The 26,903-nt window shown below is 26.2% G+C and overlaps 2 protein-coding genes across 2 annotated transcripts; one reads left to right on the forward strand and one right to left on the reverse strand.

The window, feature by feature from the left end:
- Nucleotides 1-912: 912 nt before the first annotated feature.
- On the forward strand, nucleotides 913-2,679 carry LOC145846379 (uncharacterized). The gene is made up of 3 exons (XM_082953192.1): nucleotides 913-1,029; nucleotides 1,205-1,408; nucleotides 1,930-2,679. Exons 1-3 carry the CDS (start codon nucleotides 913-915, stop codon nucleotides 2,677-2,679), a joined length of 1,071 nt encoding a protein of 356 aa, XP_082809318.1.
- Nucleotides 2,680-12,631: 9,952 nt separating this feature from the next.
- LOC145846380 (uncharacterized) lies at nucleotides 12,632-14,069 on the reverse strand. The gene is made up of 3 exons (XM_082953193.1): nucleotides 13,949-14,069; nucleotides 13,014-13,586; nucleotides 12,632-12,847 (listed from the first exon to the last, which is right to left on the reverse strand). Exons 1-3 carry the CDS (start codon nucleotides 13,997-13,999, stop codon nucleotides 12,632-12,634), a joined length of 840 nt encoding a protein of 279 aa, XP_082809319.1. The 5' UTR covers nucleotides 14,000-14,069.
- Nucleotides 14,070-26,903: the final 12,834 nt, after the last annotated feature.

Here is a 26,903-nt window from a genome sequence, read left to right on the forward strand (position 1 = left end):
AAGTTTTTTTGAATATACTTCGATGAAAATTTTCAAGTTTTCTATCAAACACTTTTAACAGTACAACACTTTAAAATAAATCTAGATTTATAAACAAATAACTAGAAACTATAATTACTTTTTTAAAGTTTGCAGATTATAAACACATTCAAGTATTTCTAAAATTTCAAGTATTTGTTTTTCGATATATGCTATTTTATTGAAATTTATTCAAAAAATCAAAAAAATACTTTGTACTACAATTATTGTAAAAAGCAAGTTTAACTATCAATTTTTATCTAGTTACCTTTTGTAAATAAAATATTTACGATGTTTATATTCTTGTTTTTGCAAACTATTATAACTACTTAAAGGAATTTTGTGTTTTAATAAGAACTTAAATATACTTAATAGCAAAATCCACATGATAACTTGAAAATAATTTTTAAGTAAATAATAGTATAGTTAATTTACATATATACATAATTAGGTTTACTATATTTGTATAAAAGTATTATTTAAAATAAATTCTTAAAACACGAAAAATAAATGTTAGTGTAAAAAGTTTGTATAATACAGCAACTTACTTAATAAACCATTAAAAAGGCATTTAGAAAGCTCAACGAGTAATGAAAAACCGAAAAAGTTGAACAAAGAATCGCAAACTACATAGATTTTTGTGTATCTGGTTATATTTGTAAAATAGAATAACTGTTTTCGATAGTTTTCAAAAAACTACATTCATACTCTTTTGTCATTTTTTCAAGCAGTCTTAATGTCTTGTTGGTTTGTTAGAAAATGTTTGAAAGAAATTTTTACTCTTTATCACTTGATTTAGTTTAAAATATAAGCGTTCATACAATTATTTTTTAAATATAAAAACAAATAAAAGTTCTCTTTTAAAATTTTAAAAGCAAATAATATCTAAATTAAATGAATAATGACGAATCGGGAAGTTCAACCCAAAAGAAAGTTGAACCAAGGATTACCAAAAATAAAATAAAGATCACAAAGTACATAGAAAAGATAGGAGAGGGGGCTACAGGGAAGGTATGATAAAAACATAAAAACAATAAAAAACAACACGAGTAATAATAATACAACTTATGTGATAAGAATAATACTTAAACAGTAAGATTTTATTTCTTTTTTCAACAAGTCTTTAACGCAAAAAAAAAATATGTAGAATAAATAATTAAAACAAATAATATTTCTTAATAACAAGGTCTACGTCGCGAGAGATTCAACTGACCGCTTGGTGGCAGTGAAGAGATCATTCAGGAGCAATCCGTGGAGCAAGGAGGTTGAGATACTGAAGAGTTTGCAGCATCCCAATGTTGTTCAGCTGTATTTTTGTTATTACGAAAATCACAAGAATATGAAGATAGAACACATGGTCATGGAATACTTGCCTAAAAATTTGTATCAGGTAAGAATATTTGAACAATTTTGTTTTTACTTAAATATAAGATATAAAGCTATTTTAGATTTAATAACTTTTTATGGTACTTGCCTAAAATATTTTGCCTGGTGACAATATTTAAATATTAAATAGTTTAACGTAATTAACTAAAATTAAAAACTTGTACCAGGTAGGAGTATTTTAAAATAAATACTCAAAAGTTTAACTAAGTTTTATTTTTTTTAAACATGAGTGTTTTATTTTTAATAAATATTTTTCATAAATAGTCAATGTTCATTACAAAGTTTGATTGACATAAAGCTAAAACTAAATTAAGGGAAAAGTTTTATTTAACTTACTAGTAAAAAACGAATATGCCTATTGATTACCAATCAATTATATAAACTATTTTTTCCTACAGACATTTTTTTGCATGCTCAGATATTTATTCACGAACAAACTTTTAGGCTACTAGTCAAGAACGAACGTTTTTTGTTCTTACACAGTTTAAGTATTTTTTTATTTCAATATTTACCCAAACAAAACAGGTTCGATCCCAGTATCTCCCGGACCAGATGCCCACCCACGAAATCAAGCTTCTCCTCTTCCAGCTGTTCAGGGGCGTCGGTTACCTCCACAGGAACCGCATCTGCCACCGGGACCTCAAACCCGAGAACGTGCTCGTTGACATGGCAACCGGGGTGTTGAAAGTGTGCGATTTCGGGCTGGCGACCGACCTGACCAAAAGGGCCGAAAACCATTTTTACGTGTGCACCAGGGAGTACCGGGCCCCTGAACTTTTGTTGAGAAGCAAAATTTACTCTGAAAAGATCGACATCTGGTCGCTGGGGTGCATTTCGGCGGAACTTTTCACGGGGAAGGTGTTCTTTCACAGGAGAGAATGCCAGAACGTGATGGAGAACATAATCTACGTCATAGGGTCGCCCACAAATAGGGAAATCACCGAAATGGTTCCTGTGTTACCGAACATTTTCATCCCAAAAAGCAAGCCAGTGTTGGCTTTTCGCAAACACTTTCCCTGTGAGATGACCGTTGGAAATTTGAACTTTATAAAAAGTCTGCTCTGTTACTCTCCTAGTGGAAGGCCCTCCGCGCACGAGGCTATGGCGGGAGAGTTTTTCGATGAGCTGAGGACGCAAAAGTATAAGTTAAAAAACGGTAAACCCTTTCCTGATGTTTTCAGCTTTATACTGAAGGAGCTACCCGAAGATTTGGTTCTGTACAGAAAGATAATGCCGACGCTGGCTTCAATATCAAAAGGTTTGAAGCCGAAATAAATTTATAAGTTGTCAAAAGTTGCATTTCGTTAAAACAAAATAAATGCAATTTGTTTATATTTTGTGAGAAAAACAAAGTGCTTTTAAGTGTACTACATAGCTGTGCTGGATATCAATACACAGTTAATTTATTAATATTAAAGGTTTTTTATTATAAAAACTTTAAATTAAAATTAAAACTATCTAGTCAATTTCATACAATAAAAAGCAAAATAACAAATTTTTATTTTTTTGTAAAGTAACTGCAAAAAAATTGCCTAAATTATTTAATCTAATTAAATCAATTAATCTAGTATTTTAAAAACGAACAAAACTATAAAAGCCTAGGATTTTAGGTTCTAATTTTTTTGTAAGGTTTTAATCATATATGCAGAAACTGTTAATATAAATCAAAATTTGTTAAACGTTTAATAAATTTTAATATGGTTTTATTTACCTAGAAAGTATAGATTGTTTTGTTTTTGTATAAGACAATTTTTACAAGTTTTAAGATTATTAAACTGAATTATTTTTTGTGTTGACGCTATAAGTTTATTGAAAGTTTAAAAATTAAAGTTTCAATATATTAAAAGGTGTATAAATAAATAAAAAACTAATAATCTTAATTTTCTTGCTTATCTTAGATAAGGTTGTTAACCACTTAAATATTTATGTTTCATAATAAAAAAATTTTCAAGGAACCTCTTATTAAACATTAATATCATTAGCTGACGAATAAACTTTGACGTTAAAAACAGTTTCCTTTTTTGCGGTAAAAAATCTAGCAATAAATACATTTTTTGTTTAAAATTATTAAAGTTTATGTTAAAGTTTTTAACAATGACTTTAAATAGATTATTTCAGTTTTTTAATAAGTACAAAAGTAAGCAGATTTATTTAATCAAAACATAAGTTGAATTAAAGATAAACAAGATAATTTTTAACATTTGTAAAAACAATAAAAAATTACAATTTTTGCTACAAATTTTATAGATACAATTTTTTAATTAAACTTTTTACTTAAAATTTAATAAAATTTCAAAATTAATGACTGTAAAGCAATTTTTAAAATTTGTTTTAAAATTTTATTAAAATACTTTTCATAAACATTAAAAAAATATTTTGATTTAATTTTACTAAAATTATTTAAAGTCGTATACATTTGACTTTGACATAAACTTAGATTTGTTAATAAATTTTTGTTTTATTTACGGTTACTCTATAAGTTTTGTAAGCTCTCTTTTACTTATTTTTATTATAATTATAAAGAACCCTCATTTGTTTTAAATTTTAAGTTGTTGACTTGCATCAACTAAGCATCTTTTTTAGAGACAATCATTTTCTAAACACTGTTTACGCAAGAATGTATCTTTTGATTACTTGGAAAAAGTATTTTTCTGATAGATAAAAAACGTAAGAATAAAACTTGCGAGTAAATAATTATTTTCAAGTTTGTCTTATAAACTTTCTGTTAACTTTTACAAAGAAGTTGATAACTTTTGTATTAACTTTTTTTTTTCTAGATTTTTTTGTATCCTATATTTACATCCTGACTAAAGCTTGTTGTAGAAGTTAGTTAACTAAACTTTCAAGTAATATAAAATTTATTACTTCCCTTTTTTTCTTTAAATATCGAAAAAGATGTTTATTTTAATTAAATTTGAATTAAAACAATATACTACAAGTATAATAACGTTAAACAAAGCAATAAACAAGTAATTAAAAATACTTTAATAGTAAACATTTTTTGATTTAATTAAATTTTGATAGTTTATCATTAACTTAACTATTATATTTCTTTAGACTTGACAAACAAAATTAAATTAAGTGATTGCCTAAAATTCATTTTACAATAAATTTTCTTCAAAAAAATGAAAATCGTTTTCATATCTATACAGCTCTTTGTCCAAAAATTTGTGCGTTGATTTTTCAATCATGTTTATTAATCTTCTGCTTATATTTTTCAGAAAGGGGTTTTGATTATATTAAATGTTTTGATAGATTAATAGACAAAAACTTGTCTATACAAAGCATATAACGTCTAATAAACTTAAGTCATGAATTAAATGTGTTTAACAGAAAAAAAAATTAACGCACTATAATATTTTTTCGGAAACTTTAAACAATTTCTCAAATGTTTAAAATTATAACAAAGCATAAAAATTTTAACGTTTTTTACAAAAGTCTTTTCATTACATACATTACTGACGTTTAAAATGTTTTTAACTATTGTTAGTCTTTTAATACTACTCGTGGTAAATAAAAAAACCGATTAAACGGCAAGTCATGAATCAAAAAACGTTGAACAGAAAAACGTTTTCAAATATTAGCTTAACCTATTAATCTAATATTTTTCTAAGGTTTTTTAAAATTACAACAAAAAAGAAAAGTTCAATACAACAAAGTAATAATACTTGATCAGCTCTTTGAACATTTTAAAAAATACGTTTTTATTGTATGCTATACAGTAGTTAAAGTTTTGAAAAAAATATTTTTTACACGTATTTGATTAATGAAGTATGATGAGTTTGCGAAAAAATGAAATTCATAAAACGTTAGATTAATTTTGATGGACAAAAAAAAAATTTAAAATAAAAGAAATTTATTGAAATTAGAAGACCTCTGTTCAAATGATAATAACAAATTAGTTCTTTAAAGTTTCGTTCATGTAAATTATAGTACAAACATAAATTTAAAAACTACGAAATTTGATTGATTAGTAATAGTGGTGAGCAATTTTCTTATAGTCTTGATGTTTTATTAAAATTAATTAAGAATATATTTTTAAAGATAGTGTAGTTGAGTTAATTATGTATTATAATAAGTCGTATAAATAGCTACTACAGCTAAGTTATAAAGTTCTAGTACTTTTTTGACAATATTTTTTCTTATAATTGTAAATCAGCTTGTATGAAGCTTTACGATTTTATAAACTTGACGACAATACAATGCTAAATAGATTTTGTTATTTTCAGTTAAACAAAAACATTTGATAATAAAGCTATCAAAAAAATGTCTTTTATGTTTAATGGTTGTAAAAATAAGACTGTTGTTCTTTATAAAGTTTTCCTACATTATATTTTTGTTTCTATTTTCTGTTGAACTATATTGAACATCGTATGTTACGAAAACTATAAAGTATCATTTGTTAATAATTCTATCTACTGTTATAATGCTTATAAAAAAATGCATCACTTTTGAAGTTTTAAATATTTAAAAAACACATTGTTTTTTTTTGTTGTTATTACTCAGACAAATTTTGCTAATCTACTACAATTTTTTTTTTACAATCAAAATATGCATTTTTTTCTTATGTCAACAGAGCAGCTTATCTCCCACACTAAATATACTTAATTTAAAACGTTTACTTCCAAGTAAGTTAAATATATATATATGTTTACTTTAAAGAATAAAACAAGTTTTTTTACCTACCGTAGCTGTTTGTGACGGTATATTTACTTCCACCCGCGCACAATTCCCAACCAAATTTATCTGATTATTTTTTATTTATTTGTTTCTTTACTATCACTGTTACCCCTAACCCTTACCCTTGGTCGGTAAGAGGCTTGATCGGGTGGGAATTATGCGCTCGTTAAAATTGAGCGGTTCCCGTTTGTGACATTAAAATATAATTAGATTTGAGTTTGAAACAGTAAATTAGGGAAAGACAACAAAAATTAAAACTGTTTAATGTTTATTTAAAAAGAGTTTAAGTACTTCCAAAGTTACTAATGTTTTTTAGTAGTTTTTCAAAAACACAAAAATTTTAAATAAAAAAACATTACAATATAAATTTGTATTTGTAGTAAATCTTATTTATTTATAATTTTGATTATAAATTTTTTCAAAACTATGTATAAAATTGCAGTGTATACAAGACATTCTGAATTAAATTTTTATGTTTTATGAATTGTTTTACATAGTTTTGAATTCATTACAGTTCAACTAAATGTTACTCCTAACTTGCTGTAAGTTTACTAGTGCTATTTTATTATAGTAGAGTAACACATATTTACTTATTTAGTATAATAAAATTGGTAATTAAAATTAGTAATTTCTGTCATTGTTAGTAGGGTAAAGTTTTTTATAAATCAAAAAGTTTGTAAATCATTTTGTTTAAATATCCAATAACCAAAATACTGCTTGTATATGGTTTTAAAAGTTTATAAAATTTAACTCGATACAAATTATTTGATCAAACTGTCTGTCATCATATAAAAAAACAAAAATTTGCTGATTTACAAAGTATATCGGTTTTTAAACACTAAGAAAATGCGAATGGTTTTATGTATTTTAAAGGCTCGAGGCTATATCTATATAAGTACGACATTAAAAGTTTCAAAATAAAGAGAAAATTTACATTGAATAAAAGGTCGCATTAAATAAAACCTATTATAAATAAAAAATACTTAAGTTTGTGTGAATTTATTGAATTAAGTGCTGATATATAAAGGAAATTGTCACATATTTTGTTACTAATATTTTATCATCAAAAAGTCTTTGTATTTAGGCAATTTTTTGAGAATTAAACATTGTTTTTAAAAAATCATCAATTTGAAGTAAATATTGAAATTTTAATTCAAATGTTTATGCAGTTTTTAAGAATTTTTGTGCTTTTCAATATTTCTTCAAAAATTATGTAGCAATTTTACCAAAAAAACTTATTCATTATGAAAATTTACTACTTAAATTATAAATAGATATTTATTTTTAAACAGTTAAAACAATAATTTTACCAAAGAATCAAAAGTACTGAATTTTACATATTACAAAATTGTTTTACTTAAAAAGTAACTCGATTTTTCAAAAATTTATATTTCTTTAAGTTTGTACAAAAAAAAATTAACAATAAAAATAAAAATGTCGAGAATAAAATATAAACAGAGCTTATCAGTTTTTACATTGTGTTAATAACAAGAGTTTTTTAATTATTTCATAGCAGAAAGTTTTAAACTCAATCCAGTTTTTGACAATGATCATGAAAGTTCAAACGTTTTATAAAATTTTTGGGTTTTCTACTCAAAATGCTGTTTAAAATTATTTTATTGTACTTATAAATATTTTTAGATATGTTTCTGTTTTAAAAGTTTTTAAATTAAAACAAGTTTTATAGAGATTACAACTTAAAGAGGCTTGAAAAATAGCTATTTTAGTTTAATTTTTTTTTAGTATTACGTAAGCAAATATAACTTTTTTTAAATAAGGATACAAAAAACGTTTAAAAGCGATTAAAACTTTGCCGTTGACATTATAAACGATTTTTGTGATGAAATGACACAATAAAATTTAAAACAACCAAAAACACTTAAAAAAACACTGATAAAAAAGCATATCAAAACTATTACTTAAAAAATTGTTTTTGTTGTAGTTGTTTGTAAATATACAAAGAAAAAATGTCGCTCGATTTTCAAGGTAAAAAGGGGTAATGTCAGGTTTAAATGTAGTAAGGTCCATTGTTCATTATTATAAAGCAATTCTTTGTTATAAAATTTCTAAAAAGTTTTGTCAAACAGGTTTTTCATGGTATCATTAAATTATTTTTTTTATTATTAACCTTAAATATTTTTAAACCATTCAGATAAAAATTACATGGATTACAATTATAAAAAATGCGAAACATAATAGTATATAAAAAATAAATCCAACAAATTTTTTTTCAAATCAATCAACAGATTTTTTATCATATCAGCGTGCAAATTTACGAAAATTTAAGAAAAAAATGTAAAACTTTGTATTGTATAAAGATTGTTTTGACTATAGTGCTTACTTTACTATGTCTTATCATTATTTTCGTATCTATCGATTTTTTGATAAACATTCACACTAAGTTTACTGATGTTGTTGATATCTTCTTTACGCAAAATATAAAATACGTCATATTTTCTATGGTAATTTAGATTTGTTTTTAATAAATTTAGAGATAAAAGTAAAGACATGTAATTTAATCTATATGTAGGTCAAAGGGGATTTTATTAAAAGTATTCAGTAGATATCTAGAAAACCTTTCATTTAAGTTTGGAATGTAAAAAATATTACTTTTAAATGATAAATAAAAGGTAAAATAAAAAAAAACTTTTATTTAATAGTTAATTTAAAAAAAAACATAATAGTACATGAAAGTTTATTTTATTTCTTATTATATCATGTTTTATGATTTCATCTGTATGAATACATTCAATTTATTAAAAACAAAATTAATAAATAAAACACAAGTAAATTTGACAACTAACTAACTTTTTAAGTTAATTAACAGTAATACTTTAAAGCTGAGACGTTTTGCCATCACACAACAACCACGTCACTGCACCGCACGATCATCAACTGACGTTTTAAAGCAAACCTTCATAAATTTTTAAGATAATATGGCGGTTTTAGGGGAAACCCCAGCAAAAGTATAGCTTCGACTTTGTAAAAATTATCTTTTATACGTTCGTAGTTTTTTCGTAACTGAAACTAATATAAAAACTAGGTTCTTTCATGCTTTTTGAATTAGTCTTTTAGAAGAAGTCTTTAAAATGTTTGGAAATTCACTCAAAAACTATTTTGAACTATGTTGAACTTGTACAAATATCGTTTTAGTATTTTACATACAAAATTGTTTCGAATTATATTTTTGGAAGCTTATTGTTTTGAAAACTAAACACTCATAATAAATAAAACAAGTGTAAAAGTTCCATGCTGCATAGTAGTAAAAAAAAATATTTGTTTTCTTATTCTATTATGACTTTTTATAGATTTTAAAATTAAAGTGACAATTGAAATGTTATATAGTGACAAAATCGTAAATTTTCAATGAGCTAATATCTTTTCATTTAGTGCTTTGTTTCATTTGATAGTGTACAACGATCACATAATTGTTAAAACATGGAATATCGATTAATGTGGTGCTTGTATAAACAAATAAGTATTTTAAAAGCTTTACACATAAAAATAAAAGACTAATTTTACTAAGTAAAAAAATATCACCTATATACAGTTATCTTGAAACTTTAAGTTTTTTTTTATAAAGAAAAAACAGTAACACATTTTTTTAGCATGTTCAGCAAAACTCACGAGAAAATTAGTTTTGCAAAATTAAGATAAAAAGATTTAAAAAATTATGTGCTTTGAACAAATCAGCTTTTTATTTACTATTTTTTCTTTAATTTGAGCACTGAAAAAACTTTCTCTTAAGCAATATTAAGCCTAACTTAAACCTGCATATGTTTTTACTTTGGCTGAGAAAAACCGCAAGACTTGTTGTTATGATAACATAAAATCTGAATTTAAGATAAAGTTTATAAGTAAAAGGCTTTAAAACTTTAACTTCAATGTCATAAACGCTCTAAAAAATGGTTTTACATCTCATATGGTTGGTGAAAACCTATAACGTTTTCACATAGTTTAACTTTTAGTTCTTTATAAAAAAATTTTCTAAACTACTGTTAGCTAGTTGAAACTACTAATCATAAAATTTACTTTTTAATTAAGTATCTTACTTAGTCAGTTTGTTACTTGTGTAATTATATGTAGGTGTTTGTTAAACTGGTAAAATATTATTTACGTACAATTTTTTAACTTTAACTTAAAGTTCTATGATTTAAAGCAAATTTTTTATACTGTTCCTACTGATTTTTAGAAACTTTTGACACATTTAAAACTCGTTTTATTTTTTGTAACATTAATCACTTACAGATTTTTTTTTTTTTAAAGTTTTATCTTAAAGTTATAGTTTACAACAAATAACATTGAAACTTTCGAGCAATTTAATTTTAACAGTTTTAAGCTTACTATAAATCCAAAATTTAATTCATGATCTATTTGATTTATTATTACAAACTATAAATAAATGTCCTTAAAAATTATAAACAAAAACATCTATAACGAATAAGAAAATTTTATATTACACACTGCAAAATTCATTTATTTAATTCAACAAAGAAATCACAATGAAATTAAAAGTTCTTTCAAAAATAAAACAAGCTTCTCATTAGTTTTAATAAGCAACACTACAATATATAAACGGTGAAATTAAGAACTAAAAATAACTTTTATAAAAATAAATCTATCTAAAGAAATTTAAACTAAAAACTTTGAAAGCATTTTCAACAAGTAAGGCAAAAGACTTTTTTGTGTTTTCACTACTAAAATCGATTTTAAGATTGAAATCAGAACACAAAAAATTTAAAAGCACAAAAATACTGATAAAAAACACTAAGTAACTTTAAACTTTGCAGAAAAAAAGTTGAGCTTTTAGTAAAATGTTAACATCGGTTTTTGAAAAAAAAAAAACTTTTAACATTTTCTTGTCTAGACGTCGTTTTGTTCTATTGAAGTATTATGTGGCCAGTTATCATCTCATTTTATTAATTAAAGTATGTAATGTTGTAAAAATAAAATTATCATAGTTTTCTTTCAAAGTTTAAGTACGCCTTGAAAAACTTATAAATATTTTGACTAATATTTCTTTTTATAAACCTCAGCATTTAATAAAAAGTCTGTGAAAAACGATTAAGATTAGTACAAATGAAGCATTTCCAATGGTATCATCAAGTTTAAAGACACATGAAATCTCAGTAATAACACTTATAATAAACTTGCATTGTTAAAAACACCATTTTTCTTCGTAACAACGTCGTGTAAGACACGCTTGGTTAGAAATCTTTTAATTCTATTTGAATTTTTACAAATTGTTTGTACAAAGTGATTCCAAGTACGTTAACAAATAACTCAAAAAATCTTAAAGAAATTGTGCTGAATTTTGTAAATTTTAAACAATGTAACATTTTTATACAGTTAAGCAAAAACTTTTTAAAGCTTTAATACACTTTGTGTCTAAATAGTAAAAAGTACTGACTGACAATGTAGAGCAAATGTTGTAATCTACTGAGTGAGATTTTTATTTTATTTTTAGTCAAGTACTTGAAGTACTTGATGTTTAAGAAGTATTTAAAGCAGCAAAGTTTAATCAGCTCTTTAAGAGAAAGAAAGGGGAATTCTTGCTACTAAAGTGCATATATTAGGCAGTAGGTCTATAGCTGTTTTTAACAGCAGTATTAATAATAGATACGACGTTAAACTAAAATAAAAAACATTGCCTCAATCACAGAGATTAACCTATTTAAATAATTAAAGACAATTCAAAAATTACTAGACAGCCCAAAAGAAAAATTATGTATATTCACACAAAATAAAGTTTTCAGAGTATACTAAAAATCTGTAATTTAAAAAACCTAGAAATTATTTATAACTAGTGTAATAGAATAACATTTATCAAAAAAATGGTTATTTCTAGCATTCAAGTGCAAACTTGCAAAGAGTTAATTAAAAAGTTTCTTAAAGTTTAAAGCAATCACTAATTAAATTTGAACGAAAACTAAAGTTCTAACATATTATGGAAAAAAAAAACTAATTTCAAAAATTTATAAATTTGATAAACTTGTACTAACAAGATGTTCAAATAAAAGTTTAAGTTGGTAAATCACTACCAATTAAAAAAAAAGAGTCTTTTTACCTAATTAATGTCAATTTCCTAACCAACAGGAAATGGAGAAGAAATAACTATTAGCAGATTTGTCATCAATAAAAGTGTTAGTGACTATATCAATTCTTTCAAAACGTTTTTAGGGTTTAACATGTAATCTCGAAAAAGTGACTTGTCAGCAAAAGTATCGACTTTCCAACTAATAAAATTTGGTAATGTGGAATCCATGACAGCTCTCAAGTTTTCAACAAGAGGATTTATTACGAAATACCTGCAATTAACATCAAGAGTACAGCAACCGTGACAAGTATAGTGAGAACTAGAGCCACAGTGACAGCACTTGTGATGACACCTCTCAGAGTAAAGAACTGGGATGAAGTGTAGATAATTTGTAAATACTAAATCAATAAGAGTTGATAAATCTGCTTTTTCTTAGTAGTATCCATGACAACCTAACAAGGGCAAGGGTAAAGTACCTATGGAAACCTAACAAGGAAGAAGGTGAAGTAATCATGGCAAGCTAGCAAGGGCGAGGATGAAGTATCCACGGAGATATGTCCTTCTGCTGGGATTACCCCACAAAACATGCCTGGCTACCTCCCCGTAAGAAGTGTTGAGGACGGCAAACTGCAAAATGGTCCTGTTGCGATCCGATTGGTCCATGTACCTTGTCGACAGGTGAAGCGTGAAGTGGTTTGACCAATCGAAGAAGCCCTTGTGAAGCATCTGAAAAAAAATAGATGACAAAAAATAACACAAGATTTCCAACAAAAAAAAGTAAGCATAAAAAATTATAAATCTAAATAATAAAAGTTTGTGCAGCACCCAATAATAATTAACCAAAATAATGAAAACAAAAAAAAAAGAAATATATATAAAACTGTTATAAAACCTTGTATTCCATCCAGTTGGGCCGCATCATCGCCACCTCGACCACTCTCACTTTCCCGGGGAATACCAGCCACAGCGCCATGGGCGTCTTCACCGAACTTTCTCCCCACTTCGAATCATCGAAATTCCGGTATTCCCCGAACCACCGCCTCAAAAACCACGACTTTTCATTCGCCAATATCCCCCCGTTGGCCAACGAAATCGGAGAAGCCTCGCCCAACACGATGTCGCTGTCGCGCCGTAAAGAGTTTAAACTCTTCAACACGAGCAGGTCCGTGTCGAAGTACATGCCGCCCGCTTGCAATAAAATCTGCAGCCTGGACACGTCCGCCTGGTGCTCCACCACCTTTATCTTCTTGCCAAAAATCTCAACGGGGGGGCTTTTCTTGACGATTTTCAACTTGTCCCCGGCCGCCTCCCTGAAAAGGTCCCAGTACACGCCTGACGGGGGGCAGTCGGTGTGGACCAGGATCAAATTGGGGTTTTGGTACCTCAACGCGCTGAGCATTGACAGGTAAGCTGAGATCTTGTACTTTCCGCATCCGAACCAAACGTAATGCACGATGTTGGGAACCTTGAAAAAATGTTAGGTTTATAAAAAGAAGTTGTACAAATTTATCAAATGGTTTGTGAAGTTTGAAGTAAAAACAGCTTATCTTAGAAGATGATATTTAAAAACCTTTTTCTAAATTTCAAAACTATACAAATTGAAAATAGTATTAGGTGTGATATTAAATAAGTCAAATTTAAGGATTTTTATAAAAGTATTAACTGATATGTGAAGCTTTAAATTTAAAGAAAAGCTCTTTTTTTTAACTTATCTAAAATTGTGACATAAAATTAAAGACTTCATAAAACCGTAAATTTTGTCAGTTTTATTTTATTACCTAAAGTGCTTTACTTGATAGTTTACAATTATTTAATATTGTTGGTTACCTTGTACCCCGCCAACGTCGATTTTATATTTTCCTCCAAAACCTGCGGCATTTCGACAAGTCGTCGTCCCCCCGACTTAAATGAAACCTCTTCAGTTTCTCCAGCTCTTCGTCGATTATGACGTCATCGTTCTCGGGTTTTTTGTCCTTTATGACGTCATCGGGCTTCAACCTTTGCGGGTCGTCCTTCTTGTAGGGCTCCAGCTTGCACCGCTTCTCGCGGCACCCCTTCTCCCCCTCCTTCAAGTTCTTCGGGTTCTCGTGCTCCCCCTTGAACTCCCCCACCAAGTTGTTCCTGTGCTCCCTCAACGTCCTCTTCAGCCCGACGCTCTTCCCGCCGAAAATGACTATCATGACGTCATCAAGACATTTGGCGGGAACCTGGTAAAGTTCGGGTGAATGTTCCGTTTCGCCCTTGTACTGGCTGTAACTGGTTAAATTTCCCGCGTACAGTAAATCTAGTAAATCTTTCAATTCTGTTTTTGTTAATACTATTTGGTCGGGGCAGCCAAGGTCAAAATGGGTTTTGAGGTCTATTGGTTGGTGGTAGGAGTAGGTTTCAAAGTAGGTGGTGAAGTAGAGGGCAAGGATGAGGAAGAAGAAAACCAGGAAGGACTTTTTCGGTGACATTTTAAGAAAACTCTGTAAATAGAATGTTTTCTTAGTGGAATTAGGTAATAATCAAAATAAGACTTTATAAAAGACATTTAAGTTAAGGTTCTGTAAAAAGTTTAAACTGTTAGTTAAATTAAATAGAAATTTATTAAATTTCTTTTTGTGTCTTCTCAGTTAAAGTCCTCTGAAAGTATGTTTTGTTAGCGAAAACAGGTAGAATTAATAAAAAAAAGAATTTTTTCGGTGAAGTTATAAAGTTTGTTTTAAATTTCACCGAATAATGTCTTTATCAAATTTTTACTTTTCAGTTAAAATTATATGAACTTTATTTTGTTTGTTAAAATAGATGGATAAAGTGTAACGAAATTTAAAGGTTTGTTAAAATATCAGCTTATACGTGGAGTTTAATAAATCATAGCAACGAATGTGTTTAAACTTGTCTAAAAAGATGACAGTTGAAAGTATTTCTTAAATATTTAAAAATGTTCAAAGCTGGTTAGTTTTATATTATTACCTAAAGTGCTTTACTTGATGAGTGAGAAGTTGGTTGGTTGTTTAAACTTTTATCTGGTAAAATACGGTCAGGAAATTTTTAATGAAAACAAACAAAACGGTGTCATAAAAATGGCGACGCATAACAACTCAATACGAAAGGTTCCCGTTTAAAAACGAAGAGGGCAATCGTAATAGAGGACAATAATTCCGTTGCATCTGCTGACACACATTTTGTCATGCTAAAAGTAAAGGACTTTTGTAAAGTCTGATAAAAAAGATTAGTTGAATTAGTTGCGTCTTGACGTTGACAAGGAGGTAAAAGGTATCCGTGATGTGCGACTCGATAACCGAAAAGCTCTTCGTGCACCAGGTCCTAGGACCAAATAGTTTAAGAGTTTTTGTTGTCACTCAATAAACTGTAATAAATAAGCGTGTTGTCTTTTGAGGTTTTAAAGATATTAAAATGTTTCTAAATTTGTTTCTTACTAAAAGTATTGTTTTCTGCCTGAGCAATTGATACATATTAGTTTTTGACACCGGTTAAGAAAAACAGTTAAGTAGATATCTTAAAAAACTGACAAAAAGAACAATAACTGCTCTTATTCAGGTGTAGGCAGGCATTTAGTGGTCCCGGACTAAACTTCGATTACAAAAATACACGCGGGCCACAGTTCTAGTTTATACTCTAATAACCTTAAATATCTAGTCTGTGTTTTAAAATTTTTGTAAAATTTGCAATCTTTTTTTCACTCTTCTTTTCAAATCCTGACTACCTAGTGTACGTTTCAAAGTTTTCTCAGCAAACTGCATCCCGTTTACAGTAAAAACATGCTCGGGAGCTGTTAAACTAACAAAAACTTTTTTGTAAATTCAAAAAGTGTGTGCCATTTTTATCTTATTATTTTCAACGGTTTAATTTAAACCGTTCTACAAACTGTTTGTTGGCAGTTTAAAGTAGCTACATTTTTGAAACAGTTAAAAAGTTGAAACGTTTTAGAAAACTAAGTAAATGTGTACTATTTTTGATTGATTAATCTCAACGTTTTAATTTAATAAAAAGATCTCTGAACTTTTGTTTACAAAAGAGACAGTTTAAAAAATGATATATAAAAACAATAAAACCTATTATAAGTATTATTAAAAGTTAAGTATGTGTCATTTTATTTTTTTCAACTGTTTAAACTTTCCAAAAATTTACTTTTTAGTTTTCTTTCTCGATCAGATGTTTTTGAAAAGTAATCGGATAAAAAGTCTAGTAAGCTTGATAACCACTTTGTCCCCACAACAAAATATTATCATTAAATCAGTTTTCTGCATTTTAAAATTTAACTGTAAATTAGTTTTAGATCCTGTGGTTCATACTTGTTGTTAGCACATAAAGTCAGCTTTAAAACAACTTAAAGTGAAAGCACATAATGTTTAATATAAAAATAAAGTTTAAAAATGTACATTAATTTACAAAGACTTTGACCAAAGAACAAATTTACAGCATTTTTTAAATTGTCTATAAGACAGTTGGAATAAAACTTTCATTGTGCTTAAAATTTTAGCTTTTCTTAGTTTAGTTGAATGAAAAACACAGCAAGATAAGAAATTTCAGGCTTTGTGTACCAAAGTTTTTTCAACGTTGGTGATTTTAGTCTTTTGTAATTTAAATTTGCTGTTGTTAGTTGCCAGGATAAAAGCTAACCTGGATGACAAAAATTAATTTCTTTTATTTATTTATTTTATTAAGTTTAACTTTAAACTTGAAATTAACCTTATCTTTTTTTGATAATTTACTGTAAAAAATAAAACATATGCAAAGCTATTTTGGATTCGACAGTTAATACAGTAAATTCATACAAAAAAAAAACGTTACTAAATTTAACTATTATAACATTCAAATAAAAAGTAAGATACTCGTGTATGACATAAAGTAGTTTGTAGTTTTATTTTCTTGAATATCTATTAAACAATTAACTAATCAAAAACATTTTAACAGAAAATTTTACCAAATTACAAAAAAGTAACTAACTTTGTTTTAGAATTTAAACAAAGCTAATAAAACAAATAAAAAAATCATAAATAATTTTCATAAACAACGAAACAACCTTTTGTATTTCTACAAACTACCTTCTAATCACTATATAAAAAAAGCAAAAAGTATAAAAAACCAAATGAATACTACTTATTTAAAGCAGCACAAATCTACTTCATAGAAAGTAGTCTTTTAGTTTTAATGGCTAGCAATTTGTACTGCCTAATATAGTTTAACAAAACTAAAAACACTTAAGTGCGAAATTTGTCATAAAACTAAACAAAAGTGTTCTATTAAATAAATACATACTATTTTTATACTTAACCAAATCTTTAACAGCATATTTTTTTATAAAAACCATTGAATTTCAATAAAAGCTTAAAAGTACAAAACACACCACTGAACTCTTTTAAACTTTTACAACACTAATAGCGCGATTTAGAGTTAAAGTAGTCTGAAAGTAAATGTCGTTTAAACTTTGTAACTCGATCAATTTTGTAACTCAATAAACAACGCTTTCCTTTCAGGGATGTCGTTTCAAGAGAAAAAAGGTGAATCTCGAAAGAAAGAGAATTCCTTTGCAGACTTTGTTTACAAAATAAAAGTGGTTTTTCATTACTGATAAATGCAATGTTCGAAAAAGTGCACTGATAAAATTCATAGTGTGAAAGGCATTGTTTGCGTTGATGAAAGTTTTCAAGGTTTAAATAAAAAGCGTAAAACAGTTTAACAAAATGAAAATGTTAGACTGTTTGAAATCAATTGTATTTAAATGCGCGTACATAAAAAACAAACTCTTTCCTAGCATAAAAAATTAAAGTCATTGAAAAAATTTATAACATGCCATTAAAATACTTAATACTTGAAAAAGTTTAAACAACTTGAAGTTAGTTTCGTTCAGTTTGAAATTCACTAACAGAGAATAAACTACGCAAACTTTTTAATTAATTTTCTAGATGTACTACTAAAGCCAACTTAACTTTAGTTTAACTATCTTAAAACTTTAAAAGTTTTAAACAATAATAAGTTACAAAATTAGAGTATTAGGTTTTAATACACAGAAAAAAGCTTTTTTTAAATGCAAAACCATTACTTATATTTCTAAGTACTTAGATTTATTATTTCCTACAAGTTAACATAAAAGCTAATTATTTCTATAAACTAACAACGTTTTGTTACCTAATTACGCTTTTTTTTTGCAGCTAACTGTTCTAAAGTGTCAAAGCCACTTAAAAAAAACTTCAAAAACTTCCACTATGCTTAAAAGCACTTTCAACTAATTTGCATTGAACTATAATGAGACAACCGTTTTAAGTTAGCTAAGAAGCTTCTGAAACCACTCGGTCACGAAACACAACAAAAACAAGAAGCAATAAAGCAAGGTAATTTAAAAAAAGCAGTCGTTTTACAGTGAAATTAAAGCAATATTCGAACTTATATCCCCAATTAACAACGGTGTTCAAACAGTTTTCTAATTTTTGTTATTTACTTTTTCAATATCAATTTTTTTTCTTAATTAATAATGTTTTTATTTTTTGAAAATTAATGTAACAAACAGCAACACGAAGAAAATCAATAAAGCAAGATAACTTGAAAACATAAGTATTGACTTTTAGCAGTGGAGAAAATTAATAGCCAAAGGTGTACTACCAATTAAGTACTGACAATTAAAAAGATTTAGTTGTTTATCCATGCACAAGTATATATTTTATTAAACCTTGAATACTCTGTGTAGTGCATTGTTTTTTAATTGTATTGTCAGTTTAGTTACCGTTACTATAATATTGAAAAATACCCTACTGGAAGTTTTCGCTTGGCATGTTAGTAATTTAATTTTTAATTACTACAAGGTGTAAATAGTTACGTTATTTAAAAAATATAATGTAAAATTGTTTTCAGTTACAAAACTCTTTAGATAGAATTTATAAGGCTTGTGAAAAACAACAGATGAGTTTTACACGACAAACAATTAACTTTAATAGCTAAACGGTTTTGATAAAACAAACAAAAAATATACCTGAAGGCATATATATTAAATTATATGCATCATATTATTTTCCTACCGAACAAAATTTGAATGATAATAAGTACTTTTTTATAGTTATCAATAAAAAAAAACACTATTGCTACAAGTTTCATGTTAATTTATGTTTTTTTTTTGAATAACAAAAAAGTTATAGTTATTGCAACAAGTAGAATGATTTTTTATAGAAGACAATACTTTCAGTCGGTTTTTTTTTTAATTGAGAAAATCATTATTTGAAGTAAAACGTTGAAATTAATTACCGAATTAATTTCCGTTATTTGAGAACTTAAAATTCGAGAATAAAAACGTTTTTGGCAATGAGTAAAAGTTTTTGTGCTTTACTGTAAAAAACGTTTATTTTCAAATTGCTTTTAGTTTTTGTGCCTTGCTGTCATTTTAAGAAAAAATTTGTTGCCAAATGCTTGCTTCTTTTGTAAAGTACTTTTTGTACTTATTTTTTGTTTCAAAAATATGTTTTTTATTCTTAATAATTCTTAGATAAAAAAGTCATTTTTATTAAAAAATGCTAAAGTAACCTTTTTCAAAACTTGTTAAAACATGATGTTAAACTCTTGAACTTTTCTTAAAAATTTATAATTTTCGTTTGCCAAATGTTTTGTTTTCTGAAAGTTGAAAACACAAATTAACTGAATTATTTGTACTTTTTTTCTTCTGTTCTTTTTGTTTTAACTTTAAATCGTGTTGAAACTAATTATTTGGTTTTGAAGCTGGTTGTGTTGCAATACAAAAAATAATAATAGGTTTATTCTATTTAAAAAAGCTTTTGTTTTCGATTTTATTACTCTTTTTGCACAACTATAAAAGCGTTGGTTTGTAAATAATGAGAAAAACATGCATTATACATTATTATAAGATAGTATCTACATACCAACATAAGTAAGACATGTAAAAGCTTTAATGTTTAAATACACTGTTTACAGTGTTTTCACTTGTATGACTTCAAAAACTATTGTAACTTTTTGATAGTATGTAAAAACTTACTAAAGTTAAAGTGAAGTAAAGATCTACAACTATTTTCAAAATCAAACGAACCAAAATTAAATTGATTTTCACAACTCTTATTAACAAAAAGAATCTTATATAATAATAAATTAGCATCTAAACTTATTTTGCAACAAGTTATTGAATAAAAATATTTGTATTAAATATATCATCATATTTATTTTTTGTAAACTCTATGTTTGTTAATACATCATAAAAACTGAACAGTTAATTACATATATCTCTTTTAAAAGTGCTTTTACACAATAGATAACTTTTTAAAAATCTAATCAAATTTACAGTTTGTTTAGGACAGCCAAATTTCATGTATATTTTTCATTTAACATGACTTTAGGGTAATTCAAAGAACTAAAAGTCATGTATTTTTCTTTAACTTCTAGTAATGGAAGAGTGAAGTTGTACGAAAAGATTTAAATAATTGATTTTATTTCAATTTTTTTGAAATACTTGATAACCAAATGCTAGTTGTACAGAGTTTAAAGGATATTAGAACTTATTCTCCTACAATTTTAATTATTAAACATTTCTTAACTTTATAAAAAAAAAACTCGTAGTGTACTTGAAAATATTTCCTTCAAAAACTAACTTTAGTTTGTTTTGTTTATGTTACCTAACAGACGCTTAGAACTAGCCAACTAACACTCAATTTACTGTTTATAATTAGATTGTTTTATTTAAGTTACTACTATTCAAAAAAACAAAGGTGCAATTAAATTAAGATACTTTTATACTGCATCAATCAATATCAGAAAAAAATTCGGTATTTGAATTATAATAGAATCTTTCCAAAGCCACTGCAAATAACATTAAGCTTTTATTTGTAACTGAAAAGCAAATACTTATATCGCTATGAACGAAAACACTAATAAAAGCTCAGCCTGCTATACGCTACTAGAGCTAGTTAAAAATAGCAAGTTGTATTTGAAACTGTCTTATGAAGTGTAGTACATAGGATAGATAATAACCAGCCTTTTTTCTACTTCTGTTTTAAACAACCATTTGCGGTGCTAGAGAGAACAAGTTAAAAGAGCGAATCAAAACAGTTTAAAATACATACTTGGAATCAATTTTCAGGATGATATGTGAAAAAAAAACTGTTTTGGCTAAATGTGTTTCTTTAGAATTTGTATTAACAAAGTAAAAAACAATTTAACTCTAAACTTAAAGAATAAAAAATACCAAGTATTTCTATCCATATAAGTAGAAAAATATCGCTAACAGCCGTAATTGTTTTTCGGAAATATATTTCACAGAATTTGTGCTTTGATTAGTTTCAAACTTGAGTGTTTCTTAAAAGATTGAAAATTACTTCTAGTAAAGTATTGTTATAGTTTGTTAATACTAACTACAAAATGTTTTTTTCATAGTTATATTGTGTCTGTAACAATTTTCTCGTAAATTGAAAGTTTGTAAAAACTGAACCATATTTTGATATTTTCGAGTAAATAAAATTGAAAGTGCATATTTAATTGAAACATCAATAACAAAATTTCAGTTTTCAATTTTTTATTTAAGAAATATTTTGTGGTTTTTATCATATAAAACAACTTGAGCTTGCCATAAAAACTGATGTTTGACACAAAAATTATATCAAATAATCATTAACATACAATCACTTGAATAAAATTAAACCAGTTTAAACTAAAAACAATAAATTTTATAAAAAAACTAAATTTATTGAAAAAATACTGTCTTATCATTAAATGTAAAAAAGAACTCATTTAAATTTTACATACTTCAATTTGAAAAAAAAATTACATTTGAAGCAAAACTAACAACGTCATACAAAGTTTTAAAACAATAGACTAAACTAAATGCACTTATAATGCTAAAGCTCATAGGTATTACTGCATAACTCAGCAAAAATTTGTAAAAAAAAATCAAAATACTTGCAAATCAGCATTAACACAAAACTATAACAGTGCTTCACAATACTTAGCTATAGTTAGACAATACTTCAAGCTAATTACAATGCTACTTTTAATAATATAACCAGACAGTTTGATTGTGTAACAAATTACTATTACTGCAATTAATAAGTTCTAAGCAGAACTTTTGATGTATTAATCGTTTTATATTTAAAATAATCATTGTTGGTAAATTCACTAACTTAAATTGTAGAAATGTATTATGGTGTCAAATAGTATAACGACGGTTGTTAATAACTCATTTCTTTAATCTTGTCATATAAAAAGTTGTTTTCTATTTACAATACAAACATGTATAACGTATAAGTAGGTAAACGTAATATTAATTAACAAATCAAAACTCTTTTATAACTTTACACGTTTAAAAATACTTCATAATAAATGTTTTTAAACTCAAAATATAAAATTTTACTTACTTTTATAAATGGTATATAACAATAGAAATATGTTTTGATATAACGCATTTATCAATCAGAATGTTTTCCCTTTACTTGTTATTGTTTTTTAAGTCTCTATCTAACTTTTGTTTTTAGTTTTTTTTATACATTGTCAAAAACAAACAAAAACAGTGTAATTTAACCACAACTTTATTTAAAGTATACAACAAATATAAAAAACTTTCGCCTGTCTGTTTATAATATTTTACCAGTAGCCAAAATTTATTTAATACTATTCAGAAAATATGTAAATAAAAACAAAGGTCTTCTTTAAAATAGAGCCTTTATATTTTAATCGATATATATTTTTTATAAAATAAAACCTACTAAACAAAATCAGTAAAATATTTCCCCTTATTTCTGGTCTAATAAAAATAATTCACTTAACTACTTTTTTTGTTTGTTGTTTGCTCGTATTTTATAATGAATTTTAATTGTGGCCGATAAAGTTAATTGTAATTAATTAGAAAAAAAATTAAACAAATCCTTGTTAGAAATATTCCAACAAAAAGACTAAAATAGAACTGCGTATAATGCAGATGCTGTTTAGCATTTTAAACTTTTTATACCAACCGTATAACATCTGTATAACTATCTTCAAAACACCACTCAAAACTTTTGAACAATGCTGTAACTCAAAACATGAAACTTTCAACGATGAACTCTCAGGAATGTCGTTTCAAGATAAAAAAGGTGAATCTCGAAAGGAAGAGAATTCTTTTGCAGACTTTGTTTACAAAACAGATGTGGTTTTTCATTACTGATTACTGCGTGATGAAAAGTTCAATGTTTGAAAATTTTCCTAATAAAACCAGCGGTTTAGAATTTAAAAAAAAATGGTTTGATAAAAACTTTTGAGGTTTACAAAACAATGATATATAGTTTTTTAGAGAATTAAAATGTTAGCACTATTTGAAATTAATTAATCTTCAACGCTCACAATTAAAAAACTAAACATTCTCTTAGCCAGCTAAAACCTAAATCTTTAAAAACCTATAAAAAACCAAGAATATTTTTTTATAACTAAAAAAAGATAAATAAAAGTATTTTAGTAGGTTGAAAACAGTTTTTTAATTAAAAATAATAAACGCACAACTAAAATATAGTACGATACGTTAAAGTGTTTGTCTCAGTGTCTACAAGTTTGTATTTTACATATAGTTTAGATGGCAAATTTTTTAACTATGCTTTAATTCAAATTTTTAAAACAGGAATAGGTCAAACAGTTAAAACTTTTGTTTCTAGTTAGATAACACAAATTTACTAATTAATTTTCTACTTATGCTAAAACTTTAATTGCTTAATTAAAAATACATTTAGACCATATATTTGTATTTTGGTGAAATGACACTAAATGAGAGCGTGCTTAATATTGTTGTGTCACATAGTTGAGTTAAATTTTATTTCTTCAGCTAAGTTGAAATTTAAAACTTCAAAACCACTTTAGCTTTAAAACTTCCATTACCGCTTATATAAAGCACTTTTAGCTGATTTTCATCAAATTTTCGAGAGAAGCGTTTAAAATCAGCCGAGAAGCTTCTGAAAACAACTTGACTACGTAACACAACAAAAACAAAAAAGCAAAATACATTAAGAAAGCATTGCAGCTAGTAGTAAAAGAAACATAAGTTTTTGTAGAAGCAATAGACCGGAATAAAAGGATTAGAAACATGTTACCTAGATTATGACTTTTATTTTCAAGTTTTTGAATGTGGTATTATTACTCTTCAACAAAAACTTTTTTTCAATTAGTCAATATTTTGATACATTTTAAAAGGTATTAAACCAAGGAAACTAATTACCGGTTGAATTTCGAACTTGACCTTTTATCAATTGTTTCACTGTTTTGCTTTTCTGTTATGTGTTATATTTTTGTTGTGTCATTTTATGAAAAAATCTGCAAAACTACTGCCGATGATAAAACCTTTAAAAAAAACTTAAATAAACTTTGAAAACAGAACAGACGTCTAAAAAATGACAAATTACTGACCTTGAAATGTGACATTCAGCCTAAAGGTGACGACAAATGAAATCAATAAACATGAAACTTTAACATGTACCTAAAGTTTAAAACTAAAAATCTGTAAGTGAAAATCTGTGTTTTTTCAAACTATACACATGTTAAAAATGTCAACACAGAAAACTATAACTTTTTTTTTTAAGTTTTTTTCTAGTTTATTTTACATGATTTTTTAAGCGAATTTGTTTAGTGTAGTTGTTTGAATGTTTACAGAAAAGTTAAATATAGGCAATGGCCGGGCGCTATATTGATGGAGAAAATAAATACTTAAAGCAAAACATTGGTATATACTGTCGAACTAATTGCCTTTATTGGAAAGTTAAAAACAAAAAACAAAAGATTCTAAGAAAACGAAAAAGTTTTTGTAGTTTACTGAAAATAGTTAACTTATATTACTTGTTTATTTCCGTTAATTTTTTTATAGTTCTGTAATTTTCTATGCAAAGAGTAGTTTTGGAATGCATTCAAACCACCGGTAATACTTGGACTTTTACAATATTTTAACTTAAACCACTTCAAAAAGCGTTGTCAGTTTTTCAAAAAGTGTAAAAAGCTCAGTGAGCATTATGTAAAGCCAAGTTTCAAAACTGTATTAATAACTCAAGTTTAATTAAATTTTCTACACTCATTGTCAAAAGAAGTCTTATTCAGTATATGTTAAAAAATTAAAATAATAGAATCAAATGACAAAATTTTGAAACATTTGTACTAAATTTACACTAAACAATGTGTTTTTTTAACAAACTATAAAAGCTAATTTTTTAATATAAAAATGTATTTTACATGAGTTTTTTAAATGCAGACAAAATTGCAATTTGTTACAAAAATCCATGTCATAATGCTTAGTTCATGACAAAATTTAAACTATGTACTTTTTTTTTACATGGTTTTTAGGGCATATAAAAAGATAAAAGACGGTTTTTTTTTCCTACTACTGCTAGGATTTGAGTGAAATTGCAGAATCTTATTTAAATAATTTATCAACGCCGCTTTGCAAACTACTTTTTAATTAATCAGTTGACCTTTGGGTATATATATATTTTACATTTTCTTTTTATCATACAACTTAAACAAGTGAAATTTCTAGTACAACTTTATTTAGTAACAAAAAATGTAATACAGTTAATTGAATTATGAACAATATATATTCTAAATTTAGTTTTATAAGTAGCTGTATAACGAATACTTAAAACTTAAAAGCCAAACTATTAACGATTTAAGTTGTATTAATAAACTTAGATAGTTGGATATTTGTTTTTTTCTGTAAAAGACTTTCGAAAAGTAACAAGTAAACTATAAACTTTTCTAATTGTACATCCTAATATACAATGTTTAACATACATTTCACTGTTCAAGACAACACAGATTAAAGATTTTTTAAGCTTTTGTATTATACTTGCTTGTTATTAAAACATTACACTAATTAGTTAAAATGAGTCAAAACTTATAGCTTCCAGTTAACAAAAAAGCTGTACAAAAGAGCTTACTTAGTCCATTATAAACAAATTACTAGTATAGTTTAAAGCTCTAATTTTAAAACCTTCTACTAAAGCTAACTGAAAATAGCGTGTTGCGTTTACTACCGTCTGACAAAATACAAAATACTCAACACAAGGATAAACACTAATCAGTCTTTTTTCTAACAAGTCTTAGCGTCTGATAGAGTTTAGTACATAGGTTAGAAAATAACCAGCCTTTTTTCTATTTCCTGTTTTGAACAGCCTCTTGCGGTGCTAGAGAGATAAGAGTATATCAAGGACTGAAAACAGAAAAATTTAATTTTCTTTTTTCAGATACAGGTGAAAAAAAGCGACTTTGATTTAGCAAGATTCTTTGAAATTTTAGATATTAAGTAACAGTTGCTAGTACATGTAAGAAGTATTAAACTAATTTAAAATTTATATTTTTAGAGACAAATTGAACAGTATTCTTTCTTTATTACACTAACACATGTTTCTGAGTGTTAAGTGGTTAACACACTTCAACGGAAAATCAAAAAACATATGTTAACACAAAAAAAAACTTGTGTTAGTGTAATAAAGAAAGATAACTTTTTAATTTGTTATTAACATATATTCCGCTGAACTTGTTTCGCTCGGATCTTTGTTAAAAAGGCTTAAATTTATATTTTTGAATAGCTAGTTATAAAGTTATAAATAAGTTTTAAAATGCACAAAACTAATAGTAAAGTTTATTTAAAAACTAAGTCATATTTTCCGTTTTATACAACTAGAAAACTTCAAAAAACCTTGATTTTTAAAATATGAAAATATCAAACAGCTTCAAACAATTTAAGGGTTTGATATTTTGAAAAAAAACATTTCTTTTAATTAAATTTTTTTTTAGTTTATATAGATATTCTAACAACCGTCTAGTTTTTATAAATTATTAT

This window comes from Thalia democratica, unplaced genomic scaffold (genome assembly GCF_965202585.1).
Source record: "Thalia democratica unplaced genomic scaffold, ktThaDemo2.hap1.1 HAP1_SCAFFOLD_425, whole genome shotgun sequence".
In the NCBI taxonomy this organism is placed as follows: domain Eukaryota; kingdom Metazoa; phylum Chordata; class Thaliacea; order Salpida; family Salpidae; genus Thalia; species Thalia democratica.